The sequence below is a fragment of the Mus musculus genome, chromosome X (genome assembly GCF_000001635.26).
Source record: "Mus musculus strain C57BL/6J chromosome X, GRCm38.p6 C57BL/6J".
Lineage (NCBI taxonomy): Eukaryota > Metazoa > Chordata > Mammalia > Rodentia > Muridae > Mus > Mus musculus.
The window spans coordinates 96339816-96360224 of record NC_000086.7 but is presented as its reverse complement, the minus strand read 5'-3'; the positions used below and the strand labels follow the sequence as shown (position 1 = coordinate 96360224).

The 20409-nt window shown below is 40.0% G+C and overlaps 1 protein-coding gene and 1 pseudogene across 3 annotated transcripts in view; both read left to right on the top strand.

Moving 5' to 3' along the window:
• Hsf3 (heat shock transcription factor 3) overlaps positions 1-20409 on the top strand; it is a gene marked incomplete at its 5' end in the record, with an annotated part of 150117 nt that overhangs the window by 96070 nt on the left and 33638 nt on the right. For 2 of the 3 annotated variants that reach the window (NM_001310755.1, NM_001310754.1), the window contains one exon: positions 2982-3090. In NM_001310755.1, coding sequence (NP_001297684.1) covers positions 2982-3090 — 109 coding nt within the window. 3 annotated transcript variants of the gene reach the window in all.
• Gm14933 (predicted gene 14933) lies at positions 452-1698 on the top strand (annotated as a pseudogene).

The window sequence follows — 20409 nt, the reverse complement described above, 5'->3', positions numbered from 1 at the left end:
AATTCTATATACAAATACTTATGTAACTGTTTATTGCTAGGTCTTAGCACATATCAGTAATTATTCTCTAAACAATTTGGAATTAGAACTTCTAAGCTAAAGATTGAGTATTTGGGGACTTTGAATATTTATTGTTAGTAGCATTAAGACAATTTCAATTCTGACTGTATGCATTCCTGTTTATCTGAACTCTTGCTAATTTACAAACAGTGGAGATTGATATCTTCTTTAGTCTTTGTCGATTTGATAGACAAAAAAATATATCTCATTGTAGTAATTTACAATTTAAATGTTTTTCTTGAAAACATATTTGGAGTCTTGGTTTTCTGTTGTTGTGATAAAATATCTTGAAACAGGCGACTTAAAGAGAAGGATGTTTATATCAGCGTGTGTTCAAGGTCACAGTCCATCATGACTGAGAAAGTCACAGTGGCAGGAGCTTAAAGAAGCTAGTCATGGGATCCGGGCAGCAGCTGCAGTGGCTTGGGTCTTCAGTAGCTCTTTCTGTCTCCCTTTCATTTCCGGAAATATGGCCTCTGGTGTGTGGCTGTCTTTGATGGTGTAATCAAGGTGTTCAATGACATGAAAGTTTGCAATTCTTCAACGCCAGAAGAAGTGAAGTAATGCAAGAAAGCAGTGCTTTTTTGCCTGAGTGAGGACAAAGAGAACATCATCCTGGAGGAGGGCAAGGAGATCCTGGGAGGAGATGTGGGGCAGACTGTGGATGACCTCTACACCACTTTCGTCAAGATGCTACCAGACAAGGGCTGCCGCTATGCTTTCTATGATGCAACCTATGAGACCAAGAAGAGCAAGAAGGACGACCTGGCATTCATCTTCTGGGCCCCTGAGAATGTGCCCCTTAAGAGCAAAATGATCTATGCCAGCACCAAGGATGCCATCAAGAGATCTAGAGACTGCCATATCCAGGGATCCACCCCATAATCAGCTTCCAAACGCTGACACCATTGCATACACTAACAAGATTTTGCTGAAAGGACCCAGATATAGCTGTCTCTTGTGAGACTATGCCAGGGCCTAGCAAACACAGAAGTGGATGATCACAGTCAGCTAATGGATGGATCACAGGGCTCCCAATGGAGGAGCTAGAGAAAGTACCCAAGGAGCTAAAGGGATCTGCAACCCTATAGGTGGAACAACAATATGAACTAACCAGTACCCCGGAGGTCTTGACTCTAGCTGCATATGTATCAAAAGATGGCCTAGTCAGCCATCACTGGAAAGAGAGGCCCATTGGACTTGCAAACTTTATATGCCCCAGTACAGGGAAACGCCAGGGCCAAAAAGGGGGAGTGGATGGGTAGGGGAGTGGAGGGGTGGGTATGAGGGACTTTTGGGATAGCATTGGAAATGTAAATGAGGAAAATACCTAATTAAAAAAAAAGAAGTATTGACAGGAATCAAGCATGAATTACAAGCTAACTGCTAAGAGGAGGTCAAGGACTGCTGCACCCTGGCAGAGAAACTAGGTGGCAGTACCTGGAGAGAAAGCCTTTGTGAGCCACCTCCAGCCCCCTGCATGGAGCATCTAGCAGCCCCAGACCTGCTCTTGGGTGTGGCAGGCTGCCCCTTTTCTGCCAGACCAGAGGGGCTGGGGGCATCCCAGCAGGGGGAGGACTATCCCTTCACCCCAGTGCCAAACATCCCTCCCACCCCCTGGATCATCCTCCCTCCATCCCTGAAGATTCTGGCCTTCCCAAACTGCTTTTGTTCTTCTGATTGCTCTTGGGTTGAAGCAGACCAAGTCCTGCCCAGTTTGGGAGGAGACTCTATTTTTTTTTTAAGCAACACTCCTACTCCTCATCCCTCCCAATCCCATGCTGACAACTTCTAAGCACAATAGTGACTCTGTGCTTGTCTGTTTAGTTCTGTGTGTAAATGAAATGTGGAAATGACCCTCCCTGCACCAGCTGGTTGCCCTCCCCTTTCCCTTCATCTTGGCCACTCACTGAAGCAGGACCAGTAAGGGATGTTCAATTTAAAAAAACAAACAAAAAAAAACCAATAAAAACAATAAAAAGACAAATTAACAGCAGCAGCAGAAGAGGAAGAAGGAGGAGGAGGAGGAGGAGGAGGAGGAGGAGGAGGAGGAGGAGGAGGAGAAGAAGAAGAAGAAGAAGAAGAAGAAGAAGAAGAAGAAGAAGAAGAAGAAGAAGAAGAAGAAGAAGAAGAAGAAGAAGAAGAAGAAGAAGAAGAAGAAGAAGAAGAAGAAGAAGAAAGAAGCTAGTCACATTGCATCCATATGAATGCATTTATGCATCTCCACTCCTTTTCTCCCCTTGTACATCCCAGGATCGTTGGCTCAAGGAATGGTCCTACCTGCAAATAAGAGGTGTCTCCCCACATTATTTAACACAGGATACTCCCCCGTAGATTTGTTCAGAACCCCATCTTCCAGGTGATTATAGACTTTGTCAGGTTGGTAGCATTAAACATCACAATTGACAAATTTTTTTTTGAATTACTACTTAATATCTTTTTTTGCCCAAGTTTGTAGAAAAAAGCAAGTTTCCTTGGTCTAAGCTCACCTAAAATTCTTTGTCTTCCTGCTTTTGCTTTTCAAGTGCTGGGATGACAGATGTGCTCTAACATGTCTGCTTTTGCCTGTTTACTTTTAACTTGTGAAGTTTTTTTTTGGACATATGCTTTCATGATCAATCCATTACATTTTCCTTCATGTTATTTCTTTTGTTCATATTCTGTGTCTTTATGGTATATTTCCCCCATAATAAAGGATTTGAAACCATAGCCCTATGCATGCTAAGAACACACTCCAGTGTGAAGAATTCTGTACTTTGGTTTTTATTTATTTATTTATCTATTTATTTATTTATTTATTTATTTATTTTACTTTTTTGCAAGTTTGCGGTTCATGAGGTATTATTTTGATTTGTTACTTTGGTGAAACCTTACCCTTTTCCTGGTAAATAAACTACATTTTGGTTTTTCTTTATTACAAGGATGGCCACAGCTTTCAGATTGTGAATGAAGAAACTTTTGCCAGAGAAGTACTACCAAAATACTTCAAACATAACAAAATAACAAGCTTTATTAGACAACTCAACATGTGTAAGTATGATTTAATTGTACAAGTATTACTATTTGTCACAAAATATCCAGTTTATTTTCAATGAATAAATATAAATGCCAGTTGAGTGAAAACTTTTATTATAGTATATTATTTAAACCCTGCTTTGCTTTTTTTGTTGAGTGAAGGTTTTTCTTAGTTTTTTTATCTATTTTTATTGATGTTATAAAGCATTTTTCTAAAAATGCATTTGAGTCTTTATAGTTCTAGAGAGTTAGAGTCCATCATCATGACGGGGATCATGGCTTCCGGCAGGCAAACATTGCACAGGAGCAGTAGCTGAGAGCACACATCTTAAAACACAATCACAAGTCAAAGAAGGAAAACTGGGAAGTGTAGGCTTTTGAAACCTCACATCTTACCCACACTGACCCACCTCCTCCAAAGAGGCCACATTTCCTAATCTTTCCCAAACCCTTTCCCAAATCTTTCACCAACTAGGGACCAAGTATTCAAATATATGGTAGCCATTCTCCTTTGAACCACTACAGGTCTCAAACACACAAAAAAATTCCTTTCTGAAAATATCTGATTTAAATTTTTGAGTTATAGGTACATAAGGCTGAATGTGACCAAAGATTTATCTAGTTTAATCTTACTGTGCTAGTGATAAAGAATGGGGACTAAAGAGATTAAGTATTTTTGATCCAGATTGTACAGCTAGGTAACTCATTGCCTTTATTAAATATATTTTAGTTTACCTATCTCTAGTCTTTACAATTTTGAAAGCCTTACATATCATTCTTTGTAATTCCATTAAGGTTGCTTTCATTTTAGATATTTTTTTAAAAGTTGTTTCTATTTTTATTTCTCTTAAAATTTCTACCGGAGGATCCAGCAATACCTCTTCTGGGCATATATCCAGAAGATGTCCCAACCGGTATGAAGGACACATGCTCCACTATGTTCATAGCAGCCCATTGGACACACAAACTTTATATGCCCCAGTACAGGGGAACGCCAGGGCCAAAAAAAAAAAAAAATGGGAATGGGTGGGTAGGGAAGTGGGGGGGAGGGTATGGGGGACTTTGGGATAGCATTGGAAATGTAATTGAGGAAAATACATAATAAAAAAAGAAATATAAAAAAAAGTGTAAGCTTAGTTGAAAAAAATTTTTGTAATGAGCATTTATTATTTTATGGTGAAGATGCTGTACTATTGTCATAAAATATCCTTAAATTACCACCAGATTACTTTTGGCAATGACATTTATCTGAGAGACTGACTTGATGCTTACTACTATTATTAGTTGCAATTAGGGCAAAAAATTCCATTGCAATCTTGAATCCACTCTATCATTAACCAATTACTTCCTCTTTGTGCACTCAAGGCCCAAATGTGAGAAGTAGTATATAATGTGGTGCTTTAAATCATCCAGGGTAACAAGCACAGAAACCTCATGTTTATTAACAACATATAATATTTAATTTAAAATATTTAAGATATAGCAACCACAGCCATAGACATAGTAAAAATGTAAACTTAAAGCTTTCTTTATTCATTCTCAAGTTAATACATGTAGTTATTTTACCCCATTGTTTCTCTTCATCTTTCAACATTATGGCTTTAGTATCTGATCAGTTTCACTTTAACTACAGACAAGATTAATTTTCATAGTTACTGAGAAAAGATGATTCTCTTAAGTCTTTTTACTTCCATTAGCTCTTGCAGTTTCTTTACCTGTACTCCCTCCAATATATATAAAAAAATCAGAAGCCAGGATCACTCATAGTGGGAACATGTCATGTTTTCCTTTTTAAAACTGAGTTGTCTCATTTAATAATAATATTTTCCAGTTCTATTTATTTTTTGCAGATTTTCTTTTATTATTTATTTATTTATTTACTTTACTTTACATCCCAATATTAGTTTCCCCTCTCCTCCCTGTATCCCCTCACACAAATCTTCCCCCCATTCTTCTGTCCCCTTCTCCTCTGAAAAGGGGGACTCACCTTCCCAATTATCACACCCCATACCCCTGCTCATCAAGTCACCGCAGGACTAGGTGCATCCTCTCCTATTGAAGACAGACAAGGTGCCCCAATTAGGGGAACAGAATCTACAGGCAGGTAACAGAATTAACGAACATCCTCTGGTCCACTTCTCAGGGGACTTGCATGAAGACCAAGCTGCTCATCTGGGGCCACCCCTTGCACCAGGTCTCTGGTACTTCCTAGAGATTGCCCCTCCACAGATTTCTGCCCCGAGGCTGACCCAGTTCCCCTCCCCCCTCCTACCCAGATCTCTCCCTCCATCCTCCCCTGATATCTATTTTATTTCCCCTTCTGAGAAAGATTCAACCATCCTCCCTTATTGTTTTCTTTATGACTGAGTAAAATTTCATTGTGTATATATCACGATTTTTTTTAATCCATTCATGTTTTGATAGACATCTAGGTTGTTTTCATTTCCTTGTTTTTGTGAATAGAGCGACAATAAATATAGATATGTATTTGCCCAAGAATGCTGAATTGTGTGCTAAATATATTTTTGGTTCTTTGAGAAACCTCTATATTAATCCTCATAGTAACTACACAATGGAAATTATACTCTTATAAAGAGTAGCATTTGTTGTTATTTGCATTATTAATGAGACATACTTCAACTGTGAGAAGATGGAATCTCAAAATAGTTTTAATTTTCATCCCCCTAATAGGTAAGGATATAGAACACTCCATAAAATAGTTATTAGCCATTTATATTTCTTCTTTTGAAGATTGTTACTTCAGTTCATTTATTCATATATAAATTGAGAGTTTTGATTTTTGAGATTATTTATATATTTCTATATGATATTTTATCTAAAGAATAGCTGGCAAAGATTTGATCCCATCTGTAGGCTGTCTGTATTTTAAAGCTTGATACTGTGATCCCTCCCAATTTGTTTTCTTTAAGACTGATTTAACTACTTCTTATTCAGCTTTATTGTTTGTTACTCCCTTCACTCTTTCATCTTCTCCCTTGCTTTCTTTCTTCCATTCTCTGTGTTTTTTGAAAAATCAGAGTGTTTCTTTTTATTCATAGGCAATTCCATACACATATGTACTGCCTTTTGCATGTCTTTATCCCTATTACCCTTTCTCATGCCTCTCCTGCTCCCATGAAAATACTTCTTCCTAATAAACCTTCCTCTGTTGGGTCTGGATATGCAAGGTTCACTGAATTTAGTTGAAATGTCTTGCCCAAGTATAGGTAGGAAGTTATTTTCTAGAGCAAGGGCAACTTAACAGGTTAAAAACAATGAAAAAACTGACACCTACATCCCCAGTACCCATGAATAGTCCTTCAGTGACATGTTAGATATCATGATGATATGGTGACACAAGTCTTGTTCAGGTAAGCACAGCTGTAGTGAGTTTCAGAGTGTAATGGCCATGTTCTGTCCAGAAGATTGTGTTCCTTAAGCCTATAAATCTTCAAGCCAAAAGAACTGAGAAATGTTGAGAGCAGGAGAGATAATCATCCCCAGAGAAGACCATACCAATATATATATATATATATACCATACCAATATATATATATATATATATATATGCATATATATTGTATTGTATGTATATATATATTGTATATATATATATATATATATATATATAATGTATGTCATTATACAGACTCAACAGATTGTATCTAGACATTTAAATATATATATGTATATATATTACAACTGAACAGATTGTATCTAGACATTTAAATATATATGTATATATATATTACAACTGAACAGATTGTATCTAGACATTTAAATATATATGTGTGTGTGTGTGTGTGTATGTGTGTGTTACAACAATTAATGAAAAAAGAACCCATGAATTTGAAAGTAAGGATCGGTATATTGTAACATTTGACATTTGGGAAGCAGAATGGGAAGGGGTAGATGTTATTTATAATCCTAAAATATTAAAAATAATGTAAAAAATAAAATGTCTAATAAACACTTTTAAATTACTTCAACATTCTTAGTTATCAAGGAAATGAAGATTAAAATGGCTTCATGATTCTCTCTGATCAGACAGCCAACATCAGCAATACTATTGACGACAAATGATCATGTGGATGTGGAAGAAGGAGAACACTTATACACTATTGGTGGGAGTGTAGTGTTATTAGACGCGTTCTCACGACCGGCCAGGAAGAACACCACAGACCAGAATCTTCTGCGGCAAAGCTTTATTCTTACATCTTCAGGAAAAGAGAGCAAGAAGCAAGAGAGCGAGAAAAGCAAGAGAGAGAAGCAAGAGAGCGAAAAAGCAAGAGAGAGAGAGAACGAAAAACCGTCCCTCTTAAGGAGCATTCTCCTTCGCCTCGGACGTGTCACTCCCTGATTGGCTGCAGCCCATCGGCCGAGTTGACGTCACGGGGAAGGCAGAGCACAAGTAGTCATAAGATACCCTTGGCACATGCGCAGATTATTTGTTTACCACTTAGAACACAGGATGTCAGCGCCATCTTGTAACGGCGAATGTGGGGGCGGCTCCCAACATCTCCCCCTTTTTCTTTTAATAAGAGCAAATAGGCCACCCATATTAATGAGAGTGGAGATAGAGGTCAAATCCCCAGTGTGTAGGTAAAGGAGCCATGTACAGGATTAGCTCTTAGGCTTACAGGCTTTTACCCAGAGCAACCCTGACCTGCTCCCGTGTCGTTTTGCCTGGGGGAAGGGAACTAGGACACTGAACCTTCATGAAAGATGACATGTCTCCCTAGAATAGGCTCATATATGCCGCAGAGCCTTTCCATTGCAGTGCTTAGCCTTGCAACTCTCTCGGGCTGCTGAAGCACACTCACTCTATCCCGTGCAATGAGTCTAGCCTCATGGGATATAAGAGCTGAGTGGCCAGCGACCTATTGCCTAAGCATAGATAACCATATATCAGGGGGAGCTCCATGTTCTAGTCCTGCAAGCGCCTGGGCAATAACCACCTTGTCTCTCCTAGTTTAGGCCTTAAGCTTACAGACCAATCAAAGAAGCAACACTAATCCACAGCAAAGTGTATCTCCAAATAATATTAATCCCACCCATTTTTTAAAGAAAGAAAATGCTGAGGAGATCCAATTGGGTAATCCTTTGGTCAGGGACAGGTCCAAGCGCGTGGAGTTGACCTGAATGATGGCAAGCCTCGAAGGGTCTGTTCAAATTCAGCCATCCAATTCTGTAACATATACTGAAAAAGACTTTTTGACAAATTAGCTGCCCTAGTAAATTTAACATACTGAATGGAAATAACACACAATCCCGGAAACTTTTGTTCACATCCCTGCTGAGTTATTTGTCATAATACATCTAGTTGTATCTGGACAAGATCTATGAGTTGATTAACCAGCATGAGACCTCTCTGTATCTTGACATTAGCTGAGGCCTGTTCATCTATGACTGTAGTCACTGAGGCTGACAAAGTGTTAATGGTGTCAGTCATCTGGACCTGTCCAGACAGAGCCAAGGCTGTCTGAATTAAGGCCAAACCCAGTTCCTAGTTAGTGGTAAAAAAGCAGGAGAATACTTGAGCATTATACATTATTATTGACGCCCTGGACATCACCAAGACGAGGGACATTAGTATTCCCTTGGTCAGTCTGGATTTTTCGGGTGAGTCTTTCTGGTAACCAAAATGGGTTGTCTTCATTCTGTGGGAAAACACAGATAGCTCCCCTGGATCTTATCAAGATAGGATCCGGGCCATACCATTTATTATCAAGGACATTTTTCCATTTAACCATCTCATTGGGCCTATCTGGCTCTGAACAATGACGTTCAGCCGCAGTATGGCCATGAGCATCAATATTTAAAAAATTGAGTGTAAAGAGTGCCAAAGACACCGACACTCTTGGTGCTCGGGGTACAGTCTCCTCAAAAGTTCCCCTCTTCTGTTTTATAAGATAGGCTTTGAGGGTGCGATGCGCACGCTCAACAATACCCTGTCCTTGAGGGTTGTATGGAAGTCCAGTCAGGTGGGTTACGTCCATCTGACGGCAGAACTGTTGGAATTTTTGAGACGTATAAGCTGGTCCATTATCAGTCTTAAGGAGTCTGGGTTTCCCCCAAGCACTCCATGCCTCAAGGCAATGTTGAATCACATGTGAGGCTTTTTCTCCGGTTAACGGAGAAGCAAACATGATGCCAGAACATGTGTCAATGGACACATGGAGATATTGAAGTTTTCCAAAGGAAGAAACATGTGTAACATCCATTTGCCAGACCTGTAGAGGTCGAATACCGCGTGGGTTAATTCCCACATGAGGAACTGGCAAGAACTCACAGCAGCTTTGACATTGAGTAACAATGTCACGGGCTTCTTTTCTTGTCAAGGAGAAACGACTGCGTAATGTTTCAGCCGTCACATGAAAATTGTTATGAAAATTTCTTGCAGCCTCTACCGGGGATGATAGGGCAGCAGCCACCACTTTAGTGGCCTTATCTGCCAAATCATTTCCCAGAGCCATGGGGCCAGGTAGGCCTGAATGGGCTCTAACATGAGTAATATAAACAGGAGATCTTCTAGATAACAAAACTAATTGTATCTGCTGAAAAATATTGGCAACTCTACTGGAAGGCTTAATCACTCCAGCCACTTCTAAAAGATTTACTGCATTAACCACATAATAGGAATCTGACACAATATTAAGGGGTTTTAAAAAGGTTTTTAAAACTTCTAAGACCACTAAACATTCTACCACTTGAGGTGAATTTTCATTATATTGTTTGGATACCACTTTACCATTAGCCACATAGGCACCTATGCCAGTTTTTGATCCATCAGTATATACCACAATCCCATTTTTAAGTGGGTTTCTTACTGTTATTTGTGGAAACACAACAGATTGATTTTGGGCAAACTGTAAGATTGGATGTTTTGGATAATGGTTATCTATTTTTCCTGAAAAGGAGGTAACTAAAACTGCCCAATCATTAGATGCGGCTGCCAAGGTTTGAACCTGTGCAGCAGTATAAGGTACAATTAAAAGATATGGACTTTGCCCAAAGTGGGTGATTGCTGCTTTTAGGCCTTTAAGGGCAAGCTGTGCAATTGCATCAGGATACCAATCTATTATTTTAGCTGGGGATACGTTTGGATGGATCCACAACAATGGCCCATTCTGCCACAAAACTGCAGTTGGCAATTGTGCTGTCTTAAAGACACACAAACTGAAAGGCTGCGAATCCTCAATACGTTGTAATTGTGCATTCTGTAAGGCTTTTTCCACTTTTTGTAAGGCCTGGTTAGCAGCTAGAGTAAGAGTCCTAGGGGAGGAGATATGAGGATCTCCTTCTAAAATACTAAACAAAGGCCTTAATTCAGCAGAAGGAATCTTTAAAAAGGGTCTGAGCCAATTAATATCTCCCAACAGCTTTTGAAAATCATTTAAGGTATGGAGGTGATCTCTTCTTATCTCTACCTTTTGGGGCACAATCTTATCTGGGGACATCACAGAGCCCAAGAATTGTCCTGTATCAGAAATTTGGACCTTTTCTGTGGCTATCTGTAAACCCCACTGACTTAAAGTTTTAAGTAGAAAAGGATATGCCTTTTGTAGCATGGTAAGGTCTTTATGGCACAGGAGGATGTCATCCATGTAAAGGAGCAAAATTAAAGAGGGGAACTGTTCCCTCACTGGCAAAAGAGCTTCTTGCACATAAAGTTGGCACATTGTAGGACTATTGGACATCCCCTGTGGTAAGACCTTCCATTGATACCTCTTATCAGGTTTAGCAGAATAAGCTCTCTGACCCGTTAACAAGTCAAAAGTCCAATCTCTCTGCTCTGGAGTTAAAGCAGCAGCGTTTGCTCGGGCCTGCGCCTGTGCCGCCTCCTGCCACAGAGCTCGCCATTCCACATATTTGGCCATACTAGGGAGAGCGGCTTTTGCAATCATTTGCCAGTCGGCAGGAGTTAGTGCCATGCTGGCAAGCCTGTCTAACTGCACCAAGGTAAAATTAGCATTGATTCCATATTTAATCTGCACATATTCTACCGGAGCGTGGACACGCCCACCCTCGGCTCCTTCAAAGACTGGAAATGCCTGTTGTATTTTCCTTTGTTCCTCTCGGGGAATGAATGAGTCTGCGCACTGCCTTTCTGCGCACTGCCTCTCTGCGCATTGCTGACGCACTACGGGCTGACGCACTACGCAGGGCGGGGACTCCGCATAGGGCGGGAGTGCACCTGGTAGCCGATTGCCCTGAGGCCAATTAGCAAACTGGCCTTCGCCAGCCGCTTTTGGCTTTTTTCTTGACCGATTAGCTGGCTGGTAATGGGCTGCTTCTTCCTCCCAGTCTGTTTCCTCAGAGGAGGATTCTTCATCTGCTTCAGAACTACTAAGAGCTGGCTTCCTGAGCTCATCTAGTGACGAGTATCTCCTAGAGACCTCCGCTAATCGATCTTTTTTCTTCTCCCTTTTTCCTCTTTTTCTTCTAATCTCTCTCCAGGTATTCCTACCTAACCTTAACTTTTCCTCGGGTTCAAGACCCTTGGAAAGGCCTGTATACTTACCGTTTCTCCTTGTTCCTACTCTCTCTCTCCGCTTTACTTCTGATAGACTGTCCTGAATTTCCTCTAGAATTTTTAGCCCTGCCTTAAGCACTATATAACATGTGAAAAGGAACAAAAGGGCTCCTAACACTAGAAAAAGTTCAAGGCCAAACATACCTGGTAAAGCCATTTCTCACTTCCGTTCCCCAGCTGATGAGTTCTGAATTCGGCAGTTGAATCCTTCTCAACAGTCTGCTTTACGGGAACCTTTATCACCGTCGTTCCCCAGCTGATGAGTTCTGAATTCGGCAGTTGAATCCTTCTCAACAGTCTGTGTTACGGGAACCTTATAACCTTGATTCGCAGTTCTGGTTCTGGAATGAAGTATCCCTCCTGCGCCAGTCCGGAGTTTTTTCTCGTCCCGGATTTTCTCGTCCCGGAATTCGGCACCAATTGTTATTAGACGCGTTCTCACGACCGGCCAGGAAGAACACCACAGACCAGAATCTTCTGCGGCAAAGCTTTATTCTTACATCTTCAGGAAAAGAGAGCAAGAAGCAAGAGAGCGAGAAAAGCAAGAGAGAGAAGCAAGAGAGCGAAAAAGCAAGAGAGAGAGAGAACGAAAAACCGTCCCTCTTAAGGAGCATTCTCCTTCGCCTCGGACGTGTCACTCCCTGATTGGCTGCAGCCCATCGGCCGAGTTGACGTCACGGGGAAGGCAGAGCACAAGTAGTCATAAGATACCCTTGGCACATGCGCAGATTATTTGTTTACCACTTAGAACACAGGATGTCAGCGCCATCTTGTAACGGCGAATGTGGGGGCGGCTCCCAACAGTGTAGTACTGCAGCCAATTTGAAAATTGGGCTGTTGGTTTATCAAAAAGTTAGGAGAGACTGAAGTGACAATCACAGAGCCTGCATAGGGCTCTGCTAAGTCCTCTGCATATGTTATGGCTGTTTGACTTGGAGTTCTTATGGGACTCCTAACAGTGGGAGCAGGAGGTATCTTTGACCAGTAGTTCATGGGATGTCCGATTCTAATAGATGTACTTACAGCACAACATGTTAAAAAAAAAATCGGGAATCGAAAGATTATAAGACCTGGAGGTCCAGAACGCTGTTATAAGAATGTGTCTCCCAGAAATAATAGGGAAGTTTCACCTATAATATCTCAACAGTATGACATCTAAACAAGACCTGAGCAGACAGCACCCATAGACATACTAATGTAGAAAACACAAATCTCGCAAGACTCCAACCCTAGACAAATATAGGCAACTAATGACTACTGAGAGTAGAAGAATCAATTAAGGGAGATGAGCCCCTTAGTTGACTAAACAATACCAAGTGTTCAACCTGGAAATCTCATATACACAAGCAACAGTAAACAGACTCAACAAGTTGTATTTATATATCTATGCGTGTGTGTGTGTGTGTGTGTGTGTGTGTGTGTGTGTGTGTGTGTGTGTAACAACATTAGTTAAAGAAAATGAGGCCATGAATTTAGGAGGAAAGAAGAGGTAGATGTGGAAGGGGTTATGGAATGAAAGGGAAGGTGGAAATGATTTCCTAGAGATTCCCCACACAGCCCCATATCCAGCAGCTGCATATTTTCATTCATTTTCCTGGCCCTCTCTCCTGGCCCTCCCCACACCTGATCCTGTACCAGCTCATTCCTCTCCCCATTCCCTCTTCTACCCAATTCTCTCCCTCTCTCTGCTTCCTATGACTATTTATCCTTGCTTCTAAGTGAGAGTCAAGCATCCTTGCTTGGGCCTTCATTCTTGTTTACTTTCATTAGGTCTATGCAGGCCAGAGCTTAGCATAACTGTCCTCTGAAAGGCTCTACCTAGCAGATGCAGATACTCATAGCCAAACATTGGACGGGGACTCTTATGGGAGAATATGGGGAAGGATTGTGGGCCCTGAAGGGGATAGGAAGTCCACAGGAGGACAACAGAGTCAGCTAACCTGGAACCTTGGGAGCTCTTAGAGACTGAGTCACCAACCAAACAGCAAAGCAAGGCTGGACTGAAACCCCCCGCACATATGTAGTAGATGTGCAGCTCAGTATCTATGTGGGTCCCCAAACAGCTAGAGCTGGGGCTGTTCCTAAAGCTGTTGTCTGTCTGTGAAATCTGTTCCCCAACAGGGCTGCCTTCTCTGGCCTCGGTGAGAGAGGATATATATGCCTGACTCTGCAGAGACTTGATGTGGCCTTACTCTCTCAGAAGAGAAAGGTTGTAGAGATGGGAGAAGGGACTGTGTGAGGGGAGAGCAGGAAGAGCAGTAATTGGGATGTAAAAAATAAAAATAAATAAATAAATTTAAAAATAAAGAGGGAGAGAAGAAGAAAGGGACAAGGGAAAAAGAAAGAAGAGGGAGGGAAAAGGAACAAAGGAAGTAAAAGAGAAAGGGAGAAAGAATGAAAAGAGAGGATGTGGGGAGAGAGAGGAGGATGGACAGAATATTGCTAGTTCACAAAACGGAAGTTATGTTTTAAATAAGTATAAACGTGAAGGCAGGGCCAGTGAAGTGGCTCAGTGCACAAAGGTAGTTGGCCCTAAGTCTAATGACCTGAGTTCTGTTCCTGGAACTCATATGGTGGAGTGAGAGAACTGCTATTTATCTAGAGAGAGGGGGGGGAGATAGAGAGAGAGAGAGAGAGAGAGAAAGAGAGAGAAAGAAAGAAAGAAAGAAAGAAAGGAAGAAAGAAAGGAAGAAAGAAAGAAAGAAAGAAAGAAAGAAAGAAAGAAAGAAAGAAAGAAAGAAAGAAAGAAAGAAAGAAAGAAAGAAAGGGGAGGGAGGAACAGAAAGAGAGACAGAGAGACAGCGAGACAGAGAGAGAAGGAGGGAGAGGTTAGGGAGGGAGAAAGGAAGGAACAAAGGGAGGAAGGGAGAAAGGAAAGGAAAGATAGCTGGTGGCACAACATATATTTCTATGTAGTCACTCACTTGACTACAAGTGCAACCTCTATGTATTTGTAATCACTAGTCTTGGTTCAAGTCAAGGCTTGTCTTATGTTCTTTCTTGTGCAGAGACAGAATCTCTATGTGGTGCCTTTTCTGGACAGTTAAATTCTCTCTATTCAGATAGTTGCATGTTTACATATGTAGAGTCTGATACATGCAGTCACTCATGAAGGTTCATATTTGAATTCTTTGTGCCTTCATTCATTCATGAGTGTTTTATTCTTGCTAATTAATTTTCAAGATAGATAACACTGGCTATCTACATGTTGTGCGATTTATCATAAATACACTTGAAATATTGCCATCTATATATAATAAACTTTTGCCTCTTATATGTTCCCAAGTACATGTTATAATTGTGAATATATTTGTATTTCTTGCTTTGTTATTTTCTTACAAACAAGAATTTTATCTGATAGACTTATAAATCCTCCCCAAAACTTGTAACACTAGTTATGTTTGATTAAATGGTGTTCATTAAATGTTTGTAAAAATGTGAAGGGCTCTAGAAGGCCAAGCATGGAAAATATGGCTCTGGCAGGTCTCGCCCTTCCCCCATTTCTTCTGCTTTGTTAGATTACATTTCTAAAGATAGCCACCAAAGTCTATTCCCTTACTTGGCCACTTCCTCCTCCTGAGACTGACCACCAAGGCCCAGCTATGAAAATCCTGAAGCAATCAAGATCTGTCTTTTGACTACCTTAATTAACATGCCAAATCAAATAAACTAATTCACCCTAGCCAGGAGTTTCCCTTTTTCTCTTTGCAAATTACCATTTGCCTATGGGCCATATCTGTCTTCTTGCCATCCAGAGGCAGTCCTTTATTTCTCCAGGGAAAATTGCACACACACCCCATCTCCCTTGTTTATTTTCCATTCTCCCCTGTCCTCTGTTTCCTGGTTTTGTTTCTTCTTCCCTGCCTTTTGACCCTGTGTGGCAAATAAAGCTTTGTTCTGAGAACTTAGTCTTGGGGTTTCCTGTACCAATTCCAGTCCTTTCAAAATGGATAATCAATAAGAATCCTTAAAGCTATAGATTTAGGTGGCCAGAAACTGTGTTAACTAGTTTGTAAGTATGTTCTAAATGGAAAGGAATTGTATTTGTTTTGTAAAAGTATGTCTTTTTTAAAGAAAAAGTGATTAGTTTTGTGTTATCTGCTTTTATAAAGCATATAGAGATTGGAAATAAAAGTTAAACTTCTCACAAAATGATAGAAGAATAATCCTTTAGAAAGTAAGTCTTGTAATAAATGTTTCTTTTTAGAACACATTTGGGTAATTTTCTGCTATTAATTAAGCACAGATAAGTACATTAAGCTATGTTTAACCTCATTACTTCACAGGCACTGGGGCCATGCTCTTGGCTGAAGATGTTATTGAAGATATTATTCTCCTCATCCCCTTTCCTTAAGATCTTATTTCTCCTCTCATGAACCTTTCTCCCTTTCCTCTATAGATACTCACTCACCTATAAATACAAAAAAGTAGGACCTAGGGTCTACATGATCAAAAAAGTATTGTGTTTGTGTTCTCAGCTTGAGTTATCAGCTTTCATATAATATTTTTCAGTTCTGTCCATTTTCCTGCAGGTTTTATAATTTCTTTTTTTATTAGGTATTTTCCTCGTTTACATTTTCAATGCTATCCCAAAGGTCCCCCATACCCACCCCCCCAATCCCCTACCCACCCACTCCCCCTTTTTGGCCCTGGCGTTCCCCTGTACTGGGGCATATAAAGTTTGCAAGTCCAATGGGCCTCTCTTTGCAGTGATGGCCGACTAGGCCATCTTTTGATACATATGCAGCTAAAGACAAGAGCTCCCGGGTACTGGTTAGTTCATATTGTTGTTCCACCTATAGGGTTGCAGTTCCCTTTAGCTCCTTGGGTAATTTCTCTAGCTCCTCCATTAGGGGCCGTGTGACCCATCCAATAGCTGACTGTGATCATCCACTTCTGTGTTTGCTAGGCCCCAGCATAGTCTCACAAGAGAGAGCTATAACTGGGTCCTTTCAGCAAAATCTTGCTAGTGTATGCAATGGTGTCAGCATTTGGAAGCTGATTATGGGATGGATCCCTGCATATGGCAATCACTAGATGGCCCATCCTTTCGTCACAGCTCCAAATTTTGTCTCTGTAACTCCTTCTATGGGTGTTTTGTTCCCATTTCTAATAAAGGGTAAAGTGTCCACACTTTGGTCTTCGTTCTTCTTGAATTTCATGCGTTTGGCAAGTTGTATCTTATATCTTGGGTATCCTAAGTTTCTGGGCTAATATCCACTTATCAATGAGTACATATTGTGCGAGTTCCTTTGTGATTGGGTTACTTCACTCAGGATGATACCCTCCAGGTCCATCCATTTGCCTAGGAATTTCATAAATTCATTTTTTTAATAGCTGAGTAGTATTCCATTGTGTAAATGTACCACATTTTCTGTATCCATTCCTCTGTTGAGGGGCATCTGGGTTCTTTTCAGCTTCTGGCTATTATAAACAAGGCTATGAACATAGTGGAGCATGTGTTCTTCTTACCGGTTGGGACATCTTCTGGAGGACTCCAGAAAATCAAATAACCCCATTAAAAAATGGAACTCAGAGCTGAACAAAGAATTCTCACCTGAGGAATACCGAATGGCAGAGAAGCACCTGAAAAAATGTTCAACATCCTTAATCATCAGGGAAATGCAAATCAAAACAACACTGAGATTCCACTTCACTCCAGTCAGAATGGCTAAGATCAAAAACTCGGGTGACAGCAGATGCTGGCGAGGATGTGGAGAAAGAGAAACACTCCTCCATTGTTGATGGGATTGCAGGCTTGTACAACCACTCTGGAAATCAGTCTGGCGGTTCCTCAGAAAATTGGACATAGTACTACCGGAGGATCCCGCAATACCTCTCCTGGGCATATATCCAGAAGATTTTATAATTTCATTTTTGTTTTGGATTAATAAAACTTCATTTTATTTATATACTACACTTTTCTTATCCATTAATCAGTTGGTAGGCATTTAAGCTGTTTCCTTTTTCTTCCTATTGTAAATAGAGCAGTTATGAACATGGATACCCGGGAATGTTTCTGATAATGTAGAGTCTTTGCATATATTCCCTACAGTCATCTAGCTGTATTATGTGTAGTTATACTTCTAGTTTTCCTGAAAAGATATTCACCCTGATTTCTATAGTGACTATTCCAGTTTACATTCCTACTACCAGTGAATAAGGTTTTCCTTTCCTTGCATCCACATTCAGCATTTGTTGTAATATGTTTTCTTGATGATAACTATTCAGAATATGGTTAAAGGGAGTTTTAACAGCTTTAATTCTCATTGCCCTGGCAGCTAAGGATGTTGAACATTTAAATTTTTCATTGGGCATTTGAACTTCTTTCAGAACTCTCTGTTCAGTTCCTTCGCTGCTTCTTTGATTGTTTGTTTTCTTGTTGCTTTGATTTTTAAAACATTTGTAGATTCTACGTATTAATACTCTTAAATATACTATTGGTAAAATTTTCTCTCATGCTAAGGGATGTAGCTGTGTGTGTGTGTCTGTCTCTGTGTGTGTGTGTGTCTGTGTGTGTGTGTTTTCTTTTATTCTTCCTCTAGCAGTTTCAGATTTTCAGGTTTTTACATTGAAGTCTTTGATCGATTTGGAGTTGATATTTTTTCTTCAAGGTGAGAGGTAATATGCTATATTCATCTACTTATACATAGTTATCTAATATTCCCAGAACCATTTATTAAATAAGTTGGCTTTCTTCCGTGACTGTTTTTCTTAGCAGTGTTGTCTAATCATGTGTCTGTAGCTGTGTGAGTTTCTATCTGGATCTTCTATTATTTTCCATTGATTTATTTGTGTGTTTGTCCCAGTACTGTGCTGGTTTTGTTGCTGCTTCTCTGTAATATTACTTAAAATTGGGTATTTAGGTATGGCAGTACCCTCTTTATTACTCTTTTTCTTAGTGTTTTTTTGTGTATCTGAAATATTCTATGTACTAACTTTTAAGATCTTTTTCTACTTCCAGGAAGAATGATATTAATTTTGATAAGGGTTATATTCTATAAATTGCATTTGGTATGATGACCATTTTTATAGTATGGCTTCTTCTAATTTATGAGTATGAGAGGTAATTCCATCTTTTAATGTCTTCGTTTTCTCTTGAGTATTTTCAGATTTTCACATTATAAGCCTTTTATTTCCTTGGTTAGGTCTATTTCAAGATTAGGGCAGGGTGTGTCAACAATTGTGAATAAGATAGTTTCTATAGTTTCTTCAGCCTATTTGTTATATATATGCAGAAATACTACTTATTTAGGGGTTAATTTTTGTATCTTAAAATTTGCTGAAAGTGTTTATCAGTTCAAGTTTTGGGTGGCATGTTTACTGTGTCTGGTGTACAGAATTATATCATCTGCAAGCATGGGTATGTTTATTTCTTCCTCTCATATTTTGTCTGTTTTTACTTGCTTCTTTTTCTCTTAATGCTTTAGCTAAGAATTTCAATACTACACTAAGTAAGAATGGAGAAAATGTTTTGGGATCCCACACTGCCTCACCTCAAGCTAGGCCCCATTCCTTCCTATGTCCTAGGCTCTCTGATAAAGACATCTCCTCATCTCAGCTCTTCAACTGTTGGCAATCAGTACAGATGCCCTGATCACTGCCCCTCCTCAGAACTCTCTGTAACCACCAAATAGGTCCTTGTAAGGGACCCATTTCCAGCATATTATCAATCATAACTCAGCAAAATCATCAATCACAATTGATGAGGAATGAAAACAACTTCCATGATAAAAACAGACTGAAAAAAAAATGTATAACTGCTATTCAAACGTTACAGATACACACCCAAGCAGATTCTATGCTTGCTCCTTCAATCTCTGAGTTCATGTGAACGTTTATCCACTGATAAAGAGGTCTTTGCCCTCCTGCTGTCCTCCATCCCTTCTTGTTCTTAAACTCTTTCTGCCTCCTATTCTGATGGGTTTCATGATCTGGAACTATGTGTACCAACGTCTGTCTTCTCTCTCTCTCTCTCTCTCTCTCTCTCTCTCTCTCTCTCTCTCTCTCTCTCTCTCTCCTGAATGTCTGCCTGTTAGTAGTTTCTGCATTTGTTCTCATCTGCTGCAGGAGGAAGCTTCTCTGATGTTGGCTGAATGAGGCCACTGGATCTATGAGCATAGCATAATATTAAAAGTAATTTTATTGTTACTTTTTTAGACCAGTAATATTTGGTTTTACCCTAGGTCTCTGGATTATCTAGTCCATGGTTCCTAGTTATGCAAGCAGTATTGGGTATGGGCTCCATCTTGTGGAATGGGCCTTAAGTCAAATCAGATATTGCTTTGTGCCACCACTGTCCTAGCCTATTTTTCATGCAGGACAGATTATCGATAAGAAGTTTTATGTTTCGGTTGATGAGTTGGTGCTTGCATTTCTTTTTCTTTTTTTTTTCTTTTTTCTTTTCTTTTTGTGGTAGCCTGCACATGTGTACCAACATCTCAAAGACAGTAGATCATAGAAGTGAAGTTTCTATGTAGGCATTAGCTTATTAGCTCAATAGCTCCATGTTCAATGAGTTGTATATAACACATGAGGTCTTGATGTCAGTTTGTAGAGAGCAGTCTACTATCTTAGTAACAGCATGGGTTATTCAGGGATTTTCATGGGACCCCTTTGGCCAACAATTCAATTCTGTGTAACCTAGTCCCAGGACTGGAAGGTTCATTTGGTGACAAGAGATGGCCAGTTAGGCATCCGTCTTCCTCATTATTTGGAGACTTCATTAGAATAGCCTTTATATATTGTAGGAAGTTTTCACTGCACTAGGTTTTCATATCACTCTTCAAATGTCTCTC